An 18,882-nucleotide genomic window follows, 5' to 3' on the forward strand; every position below is an offset into this window, starting at 1 on the left:
CTTGCTCCTCTGCCAAGATGTGTCATTTGTGAGTTTCATTAACCAATGTCCCAAAATAAGTGACCTTTTCCAGGTCCCTGGGGAGTGGCTTTAACTACAATATGTGTGTGTTTCTTTTCCTCCTAAGGATTTAACAACACCGAGAGAACATGTGACAAAGAGTTTATCATACGTAGAACAGCCACCAATCGCGTACTGAACGTCCTCCGTCACTGGGTCTCAAAGCACGCACAGGTAATTCAGTGGCCTCGGTAATTACTTTCAAGGATTTTTTTTAAAACCAACTTTTTAAGTCATTACAACGCCTTCTGATTCTTTGGAGTTGGAGTTTGAAACCTTGAAATTGGAACATAGGTAGGGAAGAAACCGGAGGGTGGGCCTACAGATCAAAGCAAACAAACGTGTACCGCTAACATCTGCTGTTTCAGATCTACGAAGGGCACGACACAAGAGGTCAAGCAGGGCTCCCCTCTTCCCTCATCTCTCAGGCAACAGCACCCATTGTGGGCACTAGAGCTGTGGCAGGGCCACTGTCCCCTGCCACCCGGGAGCACTGTTCACAGGGCCCTCTCTGTAAGTGGAGTTGGCTCAGCTCGGGTGGTACCTCTTGGAAGTAAACAGCAGGTGCCCCTGGAAGTAAGCAACATTCTGGTACCAGACACTCTGGTGTCTGGTCAGGGAGTGTTTTCTCAGCCCGATTCAGAAGGTACTTTGCCTCATGCCCTTTGATGTTTTGGTTTCTAGTACAGTTGTCTCCTGAACAATGTGATGGTTAGGAGCACCAGCTCTCTGCACAGTGGAAAATTTGCAGTAACTTACAGTTGGCCCTCTGTACCCATGGTCATGTGATACATGTGGTTCTTCCATATCTGAGGATTCAACCAACTGCAGATGGTGTAGTACTGTAGAACTTACTATTGAAAAACATCCACATACAAGTGGACCCATGCATTTCAAATCTGTGTTGTTCAAGAGTCTCATGTACTCTGTTTTTAAATTGCATCATGCTGACAGGACACCTGCTTGTTATCTATTTGTGTGTTTTCAGTGCAAGTTTATAGAATTTATATGGATTTCACCATCTCACAAAATAAAGCAAGGGCCCCCTTTGCCTCATTGATTCAAGGCAGGAATTGTGCCAAACGATGCCCCCACTGCCAAATAAAGGGTAGGCCCTCCTGGACACTGGCTGGCTAGCACCCAGCAAGGAGAGTTTGAGAGAGAGAAGGGGGCCCTTCATGGCTCAGATCAGAACACGGGAAACATAAAATGTGAGTTAGCTAATGAGTAGAGAAAAAGAAAAAATGCAAGGAATTCCCACTTCATTATATTCTCAGAGATCTACTGCCTGGCCCTTGGTAATGACCGTTCATCAGAGACAGTCACACGAGGGCCAGGCTTCTGAAACCCCTGTGGCAAGACAATTCACTAATTGGAACAAGTGGGATTTGGACCTCACTACCAGCTAGCCTGTGACAACTCTTAAATACTAATTAAAATAAAAACAAAGACAACAAAGACAGCACATTAAATAAAGTAGGTAAACATTTCATCTTACACATCTTTAGTAAATAAAAATGGATCCTGTATGACCCAAATTCTGAGAACCATCCTTAGCTCATTGGAAATGTCTAGTCTCTCTTTTCCACAGTCTCAGTGAGCTGCTTTGAATCCCTTTTGCCTCATTGCAGCTAAAACATGAGAGTGATGTTTCTCCTGCACCTGACTGTCCATCCCATCATCTCTAGTTTTTTTTTTTTTTTTGCAGTATGCGGGCCTCTCACTGTTGTGGCCTCTCCCGTTGCGGAGCACATGCTCCAGACGCGCAGGCTCAGCAGCCATGGCTCACGGGCCCAGCCGCTCTGCGGCATGTGGGATCTTCCCGGACTGGGGCACGAACCCGCGTCCCCTGCATCGTCAGGTGGACTCTCAACCACTGCGCCACCAGGGAAGCCCCATCTCTAGTTTTTGACTCAGAGTTTTGGCTTCTGATTCCTGGATCCGACAGTGGCTTAGAGATGCAGAGTAGCTTTGATAGACAGAATTGAACAGGTGCTAATTTGCTCTCTTTCCTGGTCACAGCTTGGCCCCTGCAAGTTCATGTCAAGACTCAAAGTAACAGCCCAGGTTTTCCTGGCCCCAGCTCCCTCCTCTCCTCCACATCTTCCCTCAGGAGCTCTAACCCTGCTTCCCCATCAGCCTCACTTTCCTTTTATCAGTCCCCAGTGCCCTCTTTTTCTTTTTTTATAAATTTATGTATTTACTTGTTTTTATTCTTGGCTGCATTGGGTCTTCGTTTCTGTGCATGGGCTCCCTCCAGTTGCTGTGAGCGGGGGCCACCCCTCACCATGGTGCATGGGCCTCTCATCACGGTGGCCTCTCCCGCTGCAGAGCACGGGCTCCAGGTGCACGGGCCTCAGCAGTTGCGGTATTTGGGCTCAGTAGTTGTGGCTCACAGGCTCAGTAGTTGTGGCCCATGGGCTTAGCTGCTCCGTGGCATGTGGGATCCCCCTGGATGAGGGCTTGAACCTGTGTCCCCTGCATTGGAAGATAGACTCTTAACCACTGCACCACCAGGGAAGCCCCGTGCCCTCTTTTTCTAATCTCAAACAGGGATCCCTCACAATTCACGTATAACTCTTATAGTAGCTGGAAGAGTACCACAAATCAAATTACAGTAGGCTGGGGTTATTTTACTATTGGTAAAGAGAATTCATAGATGGGAAGAGATTGGTGTGCTGAATCCGTCACTTATAATTAAGAGATTTAGAGCAAAATGTTATCGTCTGATTTGATAGCTACCTTGTACATGCATGTATACATGTGTGCATACAGGCGTTATCAAGTTGAATAGCACCAAGCCATTGGAATAGAAAATGGATTGATGTGAAAGCAAGAGTCTCTTTATTCAGATTGTCCTGGTGGCCTTTAGTTCTAATCCAAAAAGCCCCTAGGTGTTATCTTTTGTTTGGACAGTTCAGATACTTTGCAGCCTGTTACTTCAGATGTGTTCACACATGGGAAAGCACTTTGTAATCAATTCCCATTAGGGGACCACACTGGGAAGCCCAGCTTCCCAGACCCTCTCCACATCAGGGGGTACATCGCTACATGTGTGGATGGTACAAATTGCTCAGGCATCCAGTCTTTTGTCAGGATTACAGTATAAAATTTAGACCCCGATGTGCCAAAGGCAGTTCTTACCACTCACTCATTTGTCTTTTCTTACCTTCCCTGCGTGAGTGGGTGGATTGTGGGGATCTGTGATTAGTGTTCGATTGTCCTGGTATAACTTCATCATGTACACAGCCTGTCACCTTCCTCATTCAGCCGAGTTCTCCATCATCCTCTGTGTAAGTGCGTGAGGTGCAGGGTGTTTCTGTAACATTTCTGCTTTTCGGCAAGTGCTTTAGGACTTTCTTTGCTGGTGTCAGTGTCCAGGTCTCCTTTCCTCCCTTTACTGTTTGCTTTAGGCTTGACTTGAGCCCAGGTCTGTCCATTCCAAAGCCAGAGTGCTTTTAATTACACCTCATGGCCTGGATCCAAAGTTTAGACTTTAGGTTTTACTCGCAAGTTGGTAAACAACACTTACAAGAGAAGTTGCTATTTGACTATTTTGGGAAAGTCAGTGCTTTCCTTTTAATTCTCTCTTCTGAATTTTGAAGAGCAGTAAGAGCATAGCACCATTATAGAGTTTCATATGGTCATGGATTTTAAACAAAACCTTTATTTATCCAACTGGCATTACAAGTAAAATGTAATTAAATTCAATTTTAACTACATTTTATTTTAAATGTAATTAAAATTAAAATGTACTCTTTCTCCAAATTCATTACGTTTCCTATGTGACCATTATAGAGACCAGACCAGTCATAATCTCTTAATGGAGAGCGGAATCAATTTAGTGGGTTGTTACCAAGAGCAGGTCAAGGCAGGCTCTTGGTAATGGATTAGTAAACAGTTCCAGTAGACAGAGCTGGTTCAGCTCACGGTCCTAGAGGCCCCATTGTGTGCCCAGCGTCTCCTCTCACCACTGTGGCACAGCCCCAGCCAGGTGAGTTAGAGGAGATGGGAGCGTGGCCCCTGACTTGAGGGACCCTAAGCAGGGTGACCACCACGGTGCTTAAAGAAGGATTAACAGCACAGCTTGATGCCTTTATTCAGGTTTATCTAAAGGTCTCTACTCTTCCAAAGGCAACGTCCAGCTGTGAGATGAGACTGCTGGTCTGAAAACTTGGGCTATAATCTGACTCTGCCAGTTAACCCTCATCTTTGTTGTCTTTGGTTTTCACATCACAGATGAAGGGCTGGGACAAGAGGGATTTTGTTATCTGATTCATTCAGTATCAGTTGAGTCCATTTAAGGAAGAATGTAGCATTATTGTGGCTACCTGAAGTAGTAGCTTTTAAAAAAATGAGTAGGGAGTTGTACTCATTTCACAAAACAGTGCAGCATGCTAACAATTGCATTTTTTCTCACATGGTAGACTAAATAGGGACACCATTGCAATTTGTAGAAAACAGAAAAGCCACAGCGAAACAAGTTGTAAATTTGTCTCCAAATGATCTAGAAAATCGAGTCTCCTACAAAGTATTGGATATCATGCCCTTATTTCTCATTTCTCATCAAAGGTAACTCATATTGGCAGATACTACCCTGAACTTATTTCAGGAGAAATAAAGAGTTGCAGAAGTATGGGTGTTGGTTCTCCAGAGATATAAAATTTCCCTAGGATGTCACCTTCAACTCTCCCCATCACCCCAGAGGTAGTGCTAGAATGCCATTTCTTCTCCTGGAATCTTCCAGCCTTTTCTTTAGTATTTGGTAAGGCTAAAATGTGTCATTTTTTTCCTGATTCTAAAAATTTTGACCTGTGAACATACTCTGCCCTGATTGCTCCTCATTTTGTTGTGCTTTTTCACTCATTTTTTTCCTTTCATGTTGAAAGTGAAGCCACAAGGCCGAGCTGAGTTTCTCCCATATGCCTTGTCTATGCATCAGCAGGAGGAACAGCAGCCCGGAGTTGGGGAGGACCTGTGTTTTTCTTCCAGCTCCACCATTATATCTTCTCTGGGGCCCTGAGCTGGTCACTCAGTCTCTCTGGGTGCTAATTTCCCCCTGTAAAAAAGAGAACAACCATCCCTCTTTTACCTCACCTAAGGATGTGGTGAGAATTAAAGGTGACGTTGGATTAAGAAGCATGAAGGACATAAAGTACAACATAGGTGCCTATGACTATACCCCTGCCAGCTGAGGCCAGGAGAGATACACACTTCCTCTCCCTCCAACCAGCCTGAAGGCTCCGTCCAGACAAGGATCTTTGTATCTCCTTTCACTGGCTCTGCAATGCTGAGTACATGGTAGAGGCGCAGTAATAGTTGTTGAGTTTCTATTTTAATGTTGCTGTTGTTCATTCTCTCCAGGAAGTCATTTTCTAGCCTTTAAAGTTTCCAAAGTCAGCCAAGACAGAGACTACAACCACTAGTGGACCAGAAATCAGGGCTGTGTGTAGAGAGACTCTGAGTAAAGGAAGTGTTTTCACTAGGTGTCCACACCCTTCTTAAGGGTGTCCTGCCGGACAGCCTTACATGTCATTCACACAATTTCAAGGTGTCTGCATATTTCAGGACTGTAGACCTTTAAAAAAATTTTTTTAATTGAAGTATAGTTAATGTACAGTATTTTATAAGTTATAGGTGTACAATATAGTGTCACAATTTTTAAAGGTTATACTCTATAGCTATTATAAAATATTGGCTATATTGCCCCATGTTGTACAATATATCCTTATAGCATATTTTATACACAGTAGTTTGTACCTCTTAGCCCCTTACCCCTATATTGCCCCCCCTCCTTCCCTCTCCCCACTGGTAACTACTGGGGTTTTCTCTATATCTGTGAGTCTGCTTCTTTTGTGTTGTATTCATTAGTTATTGTATTTTTTAGTTTCCACATATAAGTGATATCATACAGTATTTGTCTTTCTCTGTCTGACTTATTTCACTTAGTCTAATACTCTCCAAGTCCATCCATGTTGCTACAAATGGCAAAATTTCATTCTTTTTTATGGCTAATATTCCATTGTATATGTGTGTGTGTGTGTGTATTTCACATCTTCTTTATCCATTCATCTGTTGATGGACATTAAGTTGCTTCCATATCTTCCCAATTGCAAATAATGCTGCTATGAACATTGGGGTGTGTGTATATTTTTGAATTAGCGTTTCTGCTTGTGTCCTCTGTGCACAGCCAGGGAGGGACTTGGAGGCTGGCTATAAACAGCTCAGATCTACACTGAGTCTCTGTGGAAGGTCTCGTATGTATAATCTACAGCAATTTTGATTTTCCTGAGTTGTCTTATTGATCAACTAATTCTGAAAAAATACTCTCTCCACTTGTTTGTGGGATTTTACAGACCATGGAATGGCACTGATAAAGGAGCCTGCAGCTGTGTCCGCAGGTTATGATTTGCTTCATCAGACAGGGGGTACCATCTGAATGACAAGTGGCTGAGAATGAAACAGTCATTTATTTTCTTAATTGTAGGCTAAAGGGAATTAGCCTACATGTTTTAAAAGTGTAAGGTCAGGGCTCCCCTGATGGCGCAGTGGTTGGGAGTCCGCCTGCCGATGCAGGGGACACGGGTTCGTGCCCCAGTCCGGGAAGATCCCACATGCCGTGGAGCGGCTGGGCCTGTGAGCCATGGCCGCTGAGCCTGCGCGTCTGGAGCCTGTGCTCCTCAACGGGAGAGGCCACAGCAGTGAGAGGCCCGCGTACTGCAAAAAAAAAAAAAAAAAAAAGGTGTAAGGTCAGACTAAAATGGCCTACTTACCTAAAAATCTTCTTCCCAAAGGAGTTTTTGGAAGGAATATTGCTACTCCCTTTTCAGTTTTCTCACCTCCTTCATTCATTTACTAATAAGAACTGAGCCCCAGAGTGTGCCAGACACTGGGGTAGACGTGAGCATGAGCAAAATCCAGACATTGACTGAGTCGGGGTAGCAGGCCTTAAGTCTCCAGCAGAGAGGTCTCCAAAATCCCACCAAGTGCCACAAAAGGAGGAGCTAGCCACTGTCCCATCCACCACATCCAGTAGGAACCAGCGCCAGGCTCCACCTGCTCCAGAACATCAGGCTACCTTCCTTCCCTGGATGGTCAAAGTGATAGCAAGAAAGCAGAGAGGAGGTTGTGGAGAGAGAAGAAGGGGCCTCCCATGTGGGCTGCTAGGCTTGAGGCAGACCAGGCAGAGGCAGGAGCGAAATGGCTTATTCTGGACTGAAATGGAACTTGGATTAATATATTGGATTGGACATTCTGATTGAAGAGATTGTTCTTGTAAGTAAAGCTTCTGGATGACTTTAGTGCCCGCCCTAAAGGGTGGGGAAGGATGGCCTACAGAGCAACTTAATGAGATCTATGAAAAATAGTACCACCGCCTGATTATTTCATTATTGTTCATGGTACAAGAAGAGTAGGTCGCCTTGGCAAGAGTAATTTCACAGACTTTATCAAAATAACTCAACTCTTATGTTTCTAACTCACTTCAGTCCTCTTACCTTCATTGTATGATGGACCAAGAGCATATTTAGCTGCTGATGAAGGACTCCTAATTTATATGCTTTTTTGCATTTTATTGAGATATTACAGCCTTCAAATAAAGGGCACTGAACATGGGTATAACTCAATGACTTTTTACCTATGAACACACATGTACAACTCCCACCCTGAGCAAGAAATGGAAGATTTCTGGCACTGGAGAAGCCCCTCCCAGTCAAATGTCCCTCTTCCTGGGCATTGCTCAGTTTTCTGTTACTTTTAGTATTGTTCTTATTGATATTATATACTTGTTATATATCAGGATTAAGCCCTTTATCTGCCAATTACATCCATTTACCCCAGTTTGTTCTTTTTAAAAAAAATTTTATAGTTGATTTACAATGTTGTGTTAATTTCTGCTGTACAGCAAAGTATTCAGTTATACGTATATTGAGTTGGCCATAAAGTTAATTTCGGTTTTTCTGTAACTTTTGGCCAACCCAATATATACATTCTTTTTTATATTCTTTTCCATTATGGTTTATCACAGGGTATTAAATATAGTTCCCTGTGCTATACAGTAGGACCTTGTTGTTTACCCATTCTATATATAATAGTTTGCACCTGCTAACCCCAAATTCTCAATCCATCCCTCTCCCACCTCCCCTCCCTCTTGGCAACCACAAATTTGTTCTCTATGTCTGTGAATCTGTTTCTGTTTTGTAGACAGGTTCATTTGTGTCACATTTTAGATTCCACGTATAAATGATATCATATGGTATTTGTCTTTCTCTTTCTGACTTACTTCACTTAGTAATAATAATAATAATATGATAATCTCTAGATCCATCCATGTTGCTGCAAATGGCATTATTTCATTCTTTTTTATGGCTGAGTAATATTCCAGTGTGTGTGTGTGTGTGTGTGTGTGTGTGTATACATATATATATATATATATCACATCTTCTTCATTCATAAATGTCGATGGACATTTAGGTTGCTTCCATGTCTTGGCTATTATGAATAGTGCTTAGGGGTGCGTGTATCTTTTAGAATTATAATTTTGTCCAGGTATAGGCCCAGGAATGGGATTACTGGATCGTTCGGCAACTCTATTTTTAGTTTTTTGAGGAACCTCCATACTGTTTTCCACAGTGGCTGTACCAACTTACATTCCCACTAACAGTGTAGGAAGGTTCCCTTTTCTCCCTCTCCAGCATTTATTATTTGTAGACTTTTCAATGATAGCCATTTTGACAGGTATGAGGTGGCACCTCATTGTAGTTTTGATTTGCATTTCTCTAATAATTAGCAATTTTGAGCATCTTTTCATGTGCCTATTGACCATCTGTATGTCTTCTTTGGAGAAATGGCTATTTAGGTCTTCTACCAGTTTTTCAATTGGGTTGTTTTTTTGTTGTTGAGTTGTATGAGTTGTTTGTATATTTTGGAAATTAAGCCCTTGTCAGTCGCATCATTTGCAAATATTTTCTACCAGTTCGTAGGTTGTCTTTTCGTTTTGTTTATGGTTTCCTTAACTGTGCAAAAGCTTGTAAATTTGATTCGGTCCCATTTGTTTTTTTTTTTTGCTTTTATTTCTGTTACCTCCCCCAGTTTGTTCTTTTGCTTCTAACATTGTGTATGATACTTTTAAAATTTATATTCATAAGGGTGTAAGTATGTATACATTTATAAGAAGGTTTTATATATACTTTATCATAGAAATATATACACACATATACACATACTCACACAGACCCTATTAGTCTTTTTATTAAAAAATATATTCTATAATGCTATTTGTATGCTACTGTATATTTGCTGCATGGTAGGGTATAAAAATAGTTCAACTTAAAAGCAGGCAGTTATGAGGTGAGAGTGTCACTTTATAGTCATTCTTACTTGTATCTTTTACAAACTAGATTAACTACCATACGTGTATCAAGGAAAGGACAAAGAAAGGACAAACCTAGTAAATTTTTATCATCTGCAACTGATTGTCAGAGTGGGAGAGTGCTTAGGGAAAACAACAGCTTTCAAAAATTCTAATGTGAAGCCTATTGTATTTGAGTAGCCCAAAATAATCTTTTAAACGGAAAATAACTATTATTATATAACCTGAAAAAATATATTCTATAACACTCTCTGAACACAATTAACAAATAAATGTAGTTTGGGGTATAAAACAGGAATTAGCAGCCCTTATAGACCCACTCTGTAGTCACTCAGAGCAGCAGAGGTGAAAGTTCTTACGCCTCCAAAAATCCTAGTAGGAGCTGAATCCAGGCCATCTGTCCATGTTCCATGGATCCCGAGCAGAGGGGCCTTCAGAATCTTGTTGGAAAAGCAGGATGATGTGGGTAAGAGCACAGGCTTCAGAGTCAAAGTTGCCTGGATTGAAACCCTGCCCTATCATGTGTCAGCTCTGTGGCTGAGCAAACTGTTTAGCTCCCCCAGGCCTCCATTTCTTCTTCTATAAAGTGGGGATGGTACTACTTACTTCTTATGATTGTGAGGGGTTACGGAAGGTAACTCCTGTTAGAATAACTGTTCTAGATGGTTGCTCAGAACACTGCGGCTGGCTGCTCTTGGTAGAGCCCTGTGAGGGTGCATCTGGGCTGAACCCAGGCTTTCAGACAAAATTGCCATTACCCCTATCTGACCAGTGAAGCCGTTAGGTCTCAGGGAGATTTGATCAGCACTGCCCAGTGAACTTTCTATAGTGGTGGAAATGTTCTACGTGCATAGCTTCCAGAATAGTAGCCTCTGGCCCCGAGTGACTAGTGGCTACAGAATAACAAGCACAGTTCCAGGCCGCTCAGAAGTTCAGCAGTGAGCCAGACCCAGCTCTGATGTCTGGCTCAGAATTCCTTCCACACTCCCCTGCAGTGCCCCGTTCCTCGGAAGCAGGAACCTGATGGGTGGTCCCTGCTATGGTCCCAATGAGCCTGCTGAAGAGGGACACACCCATACTGGGCTTCTGTAGACAAAAGCAAAACCTTTATGTAACATTGGTGTTGGGGTTATAAATCTGACAGAGAAGATGATGGCTTTTTCCCAGTAAGGAAGTACAATGAGCATCTTTAGGTTTGGTTTGGGCCTGCAGCCCCAGGCCAGCGGTACAGTGAGAACATGCCCTGTTGACTTATTGAGGCAGAAAAGTGGGTGCTGCTGTGATGGCCAGTGCTTAGTATGTTCAAAGACCTCAGGGATCAGAGTGTCCTAAAATGGGAGTTTATCATTTTCATCTCCTGTTTCTTATTTTGACAGATGACAGGGGGCCCTTTTAAATTTTTTAATTTGTTGACGTTGCTTAGTAAAACACAAAATCCAGCATCAGATTAAAGCACTAAGTTCAGATTTATCCTTTGCTGCAACTCTGAAATGGAGGTTGGACCAGGACAAGCACAGTACAGACTTTTGTTGTGGGCGGGAGAATGAAATGCATAAAAAGAACCAGCTACTGAACAGGCAGCTCCCATCGCCTCGACGGACAGCTCTCTACCTGCTTCCAGCCCTGTCCTCTCCTCGGGCTCAGCCCCCTCCTTGTCTATACCCACTCCTACCAGTCTGCCGTGGAGGACGTGCCCTGTCCACACGGACTGCCCAGTGTCTGCTCCTGGGCCACAGATCTTCTTTCCACTCACAAGGCAGCCTTCAGAGTAGGGTCGCCTGATCTTGGAGCTTTCTCAGGAGGAAGAGTGCTTCCCTGTCCACAGTACTCTCTGCTACACGTGGGTCCTTCCTGACCTCACACTCCTGAAGATGCCCAGGACTTTACAAACGCCCCGTTCCCGAATCCTCACCACAGCTGGATGAGATTTCCCAATGTCCACTCCCAGGGGAGATGTGTCCCTGGCACGAGCTGGGAGGAGGGGTGATGGGATTCCAGGCAAATGATCTCTGAACCAGCCTGAGGTTTGAGATTGTCTTAGTTACAATATGGGACATACCATCTTTTACAGGAAATTGAAAACCTAACCCCCCCACCTAGAAGGCAGTTTCCTCTCTGAGGATGCATTCTGAATGACAGACTTCCAGTGTTTTCAAAACATTCTTTAACAATACTGTGTGGTTAAAGCAGTCTTCAAATACTAAGTCCTTTACTCCTCACTCCAGCCTTTTGAGAGAGGGAAGGTATAATCCCAGCTTTGTAGATGGGGAAATTGAAGGCTGGAGATGAAACAGTTTGCCCAAGATGATGCAGGTGGCAAGTGGCAGAACCAGGTTTCGCACCCGGGCTGCTGGCTGCCCAGCTCAGGCTCTTAACCAACAATCTCACAGCCTCCCCATCTCGCCGGCCAACGCTTGGGATGCAGACCACTCAAACTGTAAAGTAAAAAGCCACTTCTGACTCAAAACAGTGAGCGTGTCATATGTTAGCACTGACACTGCTTCCTCTCTTCTCCTAGAAAAGTTACTTTCATCCTAGACTCTGTGTCACTTAGACAAAGGACTTGTATTTGCTAAAGGTTGATGGGGGGCAGAGCCCTTTCTTTCTCCCTTCCAGAAACCACTGCAGTGCCTCCTGCATTCAGACAGTGATTAGCAGGCTCCTGTGTACCAGTCTCCGCCAGTCACTGGCCAGGGCAGGAGTTGGGGCTGGTGCTGTCCACGGTCACAGGTCAGAAAACCCCCGCTATTCTCCAGGCCTCGGGACCCCAGACAGTCCCCCACTATCCCGGGTGGATCGGGATGCAGCCGCACCGCTCAGGGGCCCCTAAGTACAAGGAGGCTTCTGGGCCTTCACTTGCCAGTGGGTTCTTGTGGGGGGATGCTGGGAACAAGAAGAGAGAATTCAGTCACAATGTGAGATGCTGGCAGCTATGAAAAATTTATTTTTAAGGATAAATTAGGCATCTACTGCTTCAACCTTGCAAATGCTTTTATAAAAATCAACAAATGGGAATATAATCCGTGGGCCACATACTGTTTTGTTTCTTTGTTTCTTTATTTTTGCGGTACGCGGGCCTCTCACTGTTGTGACCTCTCCCGTTGTGGAGCGCAGGCTCAGCGGCCATGGCTCATGGGCCTAGCCGCTCCGCGGCATGTGGGATCTTCCCGGACCGAGGCACGAACCCGTGTCCCCTGCATCAGCAGGCAGACTCTCAACCACTGCGCCACCAGGGAAGCCCGGCTACATACTTTTTATATTAGTCTCGTCCTTATTAATTGGTCCCCATTTGCTTCTAGCTGATCACACCACCACCGTTGACCTCTGAATGTCTAAGCTATGAAATCTCAAACACCCACCAGGTACAAACCAGCGTTTGTCCACAAGCTCAGACTTCCCTCGAAGGCAGCCAAAATGAAATAGGCAATGCTCTCTTTAGTTTAATTAGGACGGCAACTTAAAGTCCCTTTGGCTCCTACTGATTTCCTGGACACATAGCTGGTACTTATTTTCACCTGTGTAGTATTTGATCCTGCTGGGTTTTGTTGTTGTTTTTGACATTGTTCTCTCCTCCCCTCAGAATAGCATCCCATTTCACTTTAATTTCTGGGTCAAAAAGAACTCATGTGAGGAGAGAAATCTGGAAACCTGAATTCTAGTCTGGATTCCAGTACGTGCTGACTGTAAATTTGTAAAATTGGCCTAATGATCTGTATGGGGTTCTTCTGCAGAAAAGAATGATTTGTCAAATTGCTCTAGAAAATAGAGATATAATATATAAGAAGCTATTATCTGATAAATATGGGTTCTCTTTATTTTTTTTTTTAAATCTTGAAGACAGATCCAAACTCTTTTTCTCCGGTCCAAGCAAACAACTAAGTAAGAAGATCCTAGTTCCTTGAACTGCTTACCAGAGCTTTTTCTTATCTTTTATGCATCCCTATTGTCATTCTTTAAACTCTCCTTAAGCTTTCCATGCTTGTCTTTTAAAAAATGCTTGGCAAGACATTTACAACAGGATTTATTCAAGTCAGTGTGAAATAGAATTAAGAGTTTAAGAAGCCAGCGTCTTAAATGGAACTTATTTTCAGTTTCCATTAGTTGCTGAGACAGAAATTTAGTTTTCCCTTTAGAACTAGTGGGATTCTTTAACCTTTTGTGGATAGTTTATTGACAGAGAAAATGCGGAGAAGCACACATGGGATTTTATGTACTTTGATAGCTTCTTATCTCTGCTGTAAGAGTTTTCTGATGAAAGTGCCATGGAGTGGGGGGGGGGTCCTCATTTTTCCCAGTTTGCATTCTGCATGCTCATAATCACTCTTGGACCTTGGAAGCGTTTCTGGAGACGATGGCGTGCAGTCGAGTCCTCAGGACTAGCAACCCTCCATCACTTTAAGTCACCTTAGGACTCCAAGGAGCCTGCTTAACGTTGGTACCTCAAATTGTTCATTCAGGTCCAAGGTGTTGTCTCACCTGCTGCCATTTTCTTTGTGTTTCTCTCCTCTCCACTCTGCTCCCAGTCTGTCACCAACCTATATTTCATCTCCTGGTATAAAGTTTCTCTCTGGATGGATGTCAAAGGTTCTAATTCTACCACATTCCTATGACTCTGAGTCTCTTCTCTGTGGGGGAAACCGACCAGCTGTTTATCAGTTTTTTCCCCTCTCATGAATCCAGGAAGGGAGAACAAAGCATAGCTTAGAGAACACATTCTAGCATTTTCCTAAGGCTTTTTTTTTTTTTTTTTTTTCTTTTTGCGGTATGCGGGCCTCTCACTGTTGTGGCCTCTCCCATTGCGGAGCACAGGCTCCGGATGCGCAGGCCCAGCGGCCATGGCTCACGGGCCCAGCCGCTCCGCGGCATATGGGATCCTCCCAGACCGGGGCACGAACCCGTATCCCCTGCATTGGCAGGCGGACTCTCAACCACTGCGCCACCAGGGAGGCCCCTTCCTAAGGCTTTTATTCGAGTTAAATTTTCTTGGCATGTGGCATTAATTAACTAAGAAGTTTACAAAATCAGGATTAAAATCAGGCCCTTCATTGACATATATACACTACCAAATGTAAAATCGATAGCTAGTGGGAAGCAGCCACATAGCACAGGGAGATCAGCTCGGTGCTTTTTGACCACCTAGAGGGGTGGGATAGGGAGGGTGGGAGGCAGGGAGATGCAAGAGGGAGGAGATATGGGGACATATGTATATGTATAGCTGATTCACTTTATGAAGCAGAAACGTAACACACCATTGTAAGGCAATTATACTCCAATAAAGATGTTAAAAAAAAACCCAAACAAACAAACAAAAAAACCCCAGGCCCTTCCAAACTTTTCTTTCTCCCTCCAATCCTTGCCATTGTCTTGAAAGCTACAATCCATATTAATTAACCACCTATCTAGAAACCAATGGAAAACACAGCATATGGAAAAATTCTCTTTTTTTCTGATAAATGCTTTTTAAACAGGCTGATTCTCCTTTGAACCTTAAAGATGTAAGCTTGGGGGCTATCTGCAAGGTTGTAGGGCAATATTTAAAATTCTTATACACACAGCTCTTCAGGTCTAGTGGCTGAATTTTAACAAGTCATTCACATGCAGAGTCATTTGTTAGAAAATGATCAAACAAATGATTTTCTGCATGGCTTTTTCCTTCTCGCTGAGTTGGTGTCATTCATTGCCATTTGCCTCTTCTCAGTTATTTTTGTTCTGACATAGCTTCCACACTTTGCATTGTGCCTTCTCCTCGTAGCCTCCCACTTCACATCTGCTAAACTAATTTCCCAAACTGCCAGTTTAAGAAGAATTAGGTAGCTTATTACCACTTGTCTCAAAGTTAGGAACCCTTCCCAGGAACTTTTATCCATTCATCCAACAAATATTTGAGGGCCCACCAGGAGCATCCGTGCTTACCAAATTTGGGGTTTAATTATATCTGGATTTTACTACCTTTTCCTGGTGCATAATAAGCTCCTACATGATAGTCAGGCACACATTTCCTATATATCCTGTCCCTCTTTGAAGATTCTAAATCTTATGAGTAATTAATAACTAGTAAGTGTTGAACAGGTATTGGAAAGTTTAGAATTACTATGGTATTGCTTTGTAGGGCTTCCTTCCAAACTTAATGCCTTTCCTTAAAATTTTCAGTTAGGCTGTTCTTTTTTTTTTTTTTTTTAAACGATTTTTTTGATGTGGACCATATTTTTTTAAAGTCTTTATTGATTTTGTTACAATATTGCTTCTGTTTTATGTTTTGGATTTTTGGCTGCAAGGCATGTGGGATCCTAGCTTCCCAACCAGGGATTGAACCCGCACCCCCTGCATTGGAAGGCAAAGTCTTAACCTCTGGACGACCAGGGAAGTCCCAGACTGTTCTTTTTATAGTGCAGACAAAACCAAATTTCATAGTGGTTAAAATATTTTTGTAGTTTGGTGATGAGAAATGCTGGAAAACTCTACTGTTCACTTTTCCAGTGAGAAACCCCAATTCAGAGTCAAGGTTGCCCAGAGGTGGTGAGAAGGTGGGCAAACCAGGGTGGTGGCAGGTAGACAAGGCCAGGCAGGTGATGGGCAGGGTCCCCCATACCAGCTTTCAGCCAGCACAATCCCCCCTGGGATCAGGTGTCAACATTAAAGTTCTAAAGGAAGGTTCCCCTCCCCAGAAGAGCAGAAAACCACACTGGTTTAGAGGCTTGTTATTTTTAGTTCATTAACATCCAGGGGAGATCGTAGATTTGCATAGATTTGGGAAGATTGGTCAGCATCTTTGCCTCAGTTTCCCATTTGACAAAATGGTCCAGATCTAACCTAAATCTACACCACAATTTCAATTAAAATTTTCATCTTCTGTAGTCAAGAAGGCAGGAAACAGTAGGCTGCTTTTCCTTTTCTTGAAAATCATTAAGTCCAAACTTAGGCTCTTATTTTTGAGCCTAACACATCCTAAGCCCCTTCTTTATGAGTCCTTCGGTCTAGGTATTAAAATTTATGGGGTTTTACTCCACTCTGCAGTATTTCCACTTTCCTTTTAAAAACTCTGGCCACTGTTAGGAATACACTGTACTGATTACAGTGAGAAAATTACTCACATAATTCTCTTTACCCTCAAACTGTGTTTATTGAATCAGCCTTTCCCAATGTCCTAGAGTTCCCTTGGCCATATGTAGTATATTATAATTATTACCCTGCTCTCCTGAAAGAATGAAGGTAATTTCCAAGGTGCCTAAACTATCAACAGGGTTTTGTTTTAAAGTGCCAGAGAATCTGATTTATTGCCTCACAGATGATTTTTCTGTTCTGTAGTCTAGTCTTATTCATACAAACAGTCTCAAGATCTGTGTCTCAAATGGTTGTTAGTATAGGTGGGAGATAGTTCCAGGCTCAGCACGGTAACCAGCTACTGTTTGGATGTGTCTTTCAGCCCAAGCCACCAGTGCTCCTTCACTGATAACCACTGTTTCTGGAGAGTCCTTATGTAGCAGTTTAAAACTCAGGCTTGAGGGCTTCCCTGGTGGCGCAGTGGTTGAGAGTCAGCCTGCCGATGCAGGGGACACGGGTTCGTGCCCCGGTCCGGGAAGATCCCACATGCCGTGGAGTGGCTGGGCCCGTGAGCCGTGGCCGCTGAGCCTGCGTGTCCGGAGCCTGCGCTCCGCAGTGGGAGAGGCCATAGCAGTGAGAGGCCCGCGTACCGCAAAAAAAACAAAAAAAAACCCCAAAACACTCAGGCTTGAGCTGACACTGCCCAGGTTTGTGTCCTGGGTCTGCCACTTGCTACCTGTGTGACTTTGGACAAGATACTTAGATTCTCTGACTTTGGCTCCCTCATATGTGAAATGAGAATAATAATGATTGTAACTGTGTTGCTGTTGAGGGTTGAATTAGATAATAGGGTGGTTAGAATATCATCTAGTGTGCGGCAAACTCACTAAGTCTCAGTTATGATAATTACCTCAGGAGTTGTTCACTAATCTAGAGAAAATATTGACTCTCCTAATCATTTCTGAATGTGTTTGAGTAGAGTCTATAAAATCTTGGTAAAATATCCTTATGTCCCAATAGCTTACCTCTCCAGGAGGATTCTCGCATCATCGGTTGGTAACTTTTTGTTCCTAAGCATTTGCTGTGTGCCACATTCCGCTCTTGGACACTCTGCTTAAGCTGTCACCTCTTTACAGGGGGTTCCCAGACCTGCGCCTCTCCTAAGACTCAATCAGGCACCAGGGTCTCACCTGCTTTTAGATGCTCCCCTCTTTTTTTTTCTTGTTTTGATAAATTTATTTATTGATTTTTGGCTGTGTTGGGTCTTCGTTGCTGTGCGCAGGCTTTCTATAGTTGCGGTGAGCGGGGGCTACTACTCTTCGTTGCGGTGCGCGGGCTTCTCATTGCGGCGGCTTCTCTTGTTGCAGAGCACGGGCTCTAGGCGCGTGGGCTTCAGCAGTTGTGGCACGTGGACTCAGTAGTTGTGGCTCGCAGGCTTAGTTGCTCCACGGCATGTGGGATCTTCCCGGACCAGGGCTCGAACCCCTGTCCCCTGCATTGGCAGGATTCTTAACCACTACGCCACCAGGGAAGCCCGAGATGCCCCGACTCTTAGAGCCCCTCTCCCTGTGTTTCATTGGTTAGTATCTCCTCCATTTGCCCAGACTTCTGTTGGCTGTTCTGTGTCTCTCCCAGAGCCCTAGGTATTGAGGTGCTCGGTAATTGTTGAAAGAACACGAGCTATAGTCTCCTGTTTAGAGACTGAAATGTAAAAGTCTCACATTTTCTGGGCTCTGCCTCTTTGAAAACAGGGTGGTTTCTTTTTTCCAGTCTTCAGCCTCCTCAGCCCTGCTTGATGAATTGGAAAACGAAAACTAACCTAAGTAAGCTGTTTCTGGGATAACTGCAGGCCCTCTTGGGTGCCGCGGTGTTTACTCATCTTACCCCGAAGCTCCCTGGCTCGGGCCCGGCTCGCACTACACCGCCCGCGGGTCCGGGAAAGGCGCTGCCGACTCCCGACGAGCCAGGCGACCCGGGAGCGCCACCTTGTGGGCGCCTTGATTGCTGACATTGCCAAGGAGCCGGTGTTCCTCCACCACCCAGTATTCTGGTTTCCCATTTCAGGACCTGGGGAAATGTAGCCAAAAATGAGATTCTAGATAATTACAAAATGGCGGTCAGACAGACTTATTGTGAATAATCGACCTCTGGGTTTAAACAGGGCAAGTGCCTTTGAGCTGATTCAGATTTCTTTTCATTGAGTAGTAGGTACTATGTTTTTAACAGGGATTTTTGAATGGCCAGTTCTGGATTTTACATGCACTGGTGAAGAAAGATAAATTTACGTTCTAGGTTGTACATCACAGGATTCAGATTGTTATCAGTTTTTGAGGAGTTGTTTTTTGCATGAATTTTTTTTTAGTGGCAAAGTTTTGTTACTCAAAGTGTGACCAGGAAAACCCAGGAGCTCG

At 43.9% G+C, this 18,882-nt stretch overlaps 1 protein-coding gene across 1 annotated transcript in view; it reads left to right on the forward strand.

Moving 5' to 3' along the window:
* RASGRF2 (Ras protein specific guanine nucleotide releasing factor 2) overlaps window positions 1-18,882 on the forward strand; it is a 248,052-nt gene that overhangs the window by 195,354 nt on the left and 33,816 nt on the right. The window contains exon 18 of the mRNA XM_060091787.1: window positions 128-234. Coding sequence (XP_059947770.1) covers window positions 128-234 — 107 coding nt within the window. The remainder of the gene's footprint in view (window positions 1-127; window positions 235-18,882) is intronic.

The sequence above is a fragment of the Mesoplodon densirostris genome, chromosome 3 (assembly GCF_025265405.1).
Source record: "Mesoplodon densirostris isolate mMesDen1 chromosome 3, mMesDen1 primary haplotype, whole genome shotgun sequence".
In the NCBI taxonomy this organism is placed as follows: domain Eukaryota; kingdom Metazoa; phylum Chordata; class Mammalia; order Artiodactyla; family Ziphiidae; genus Mesoplodon; species Mesoplodon densirostris.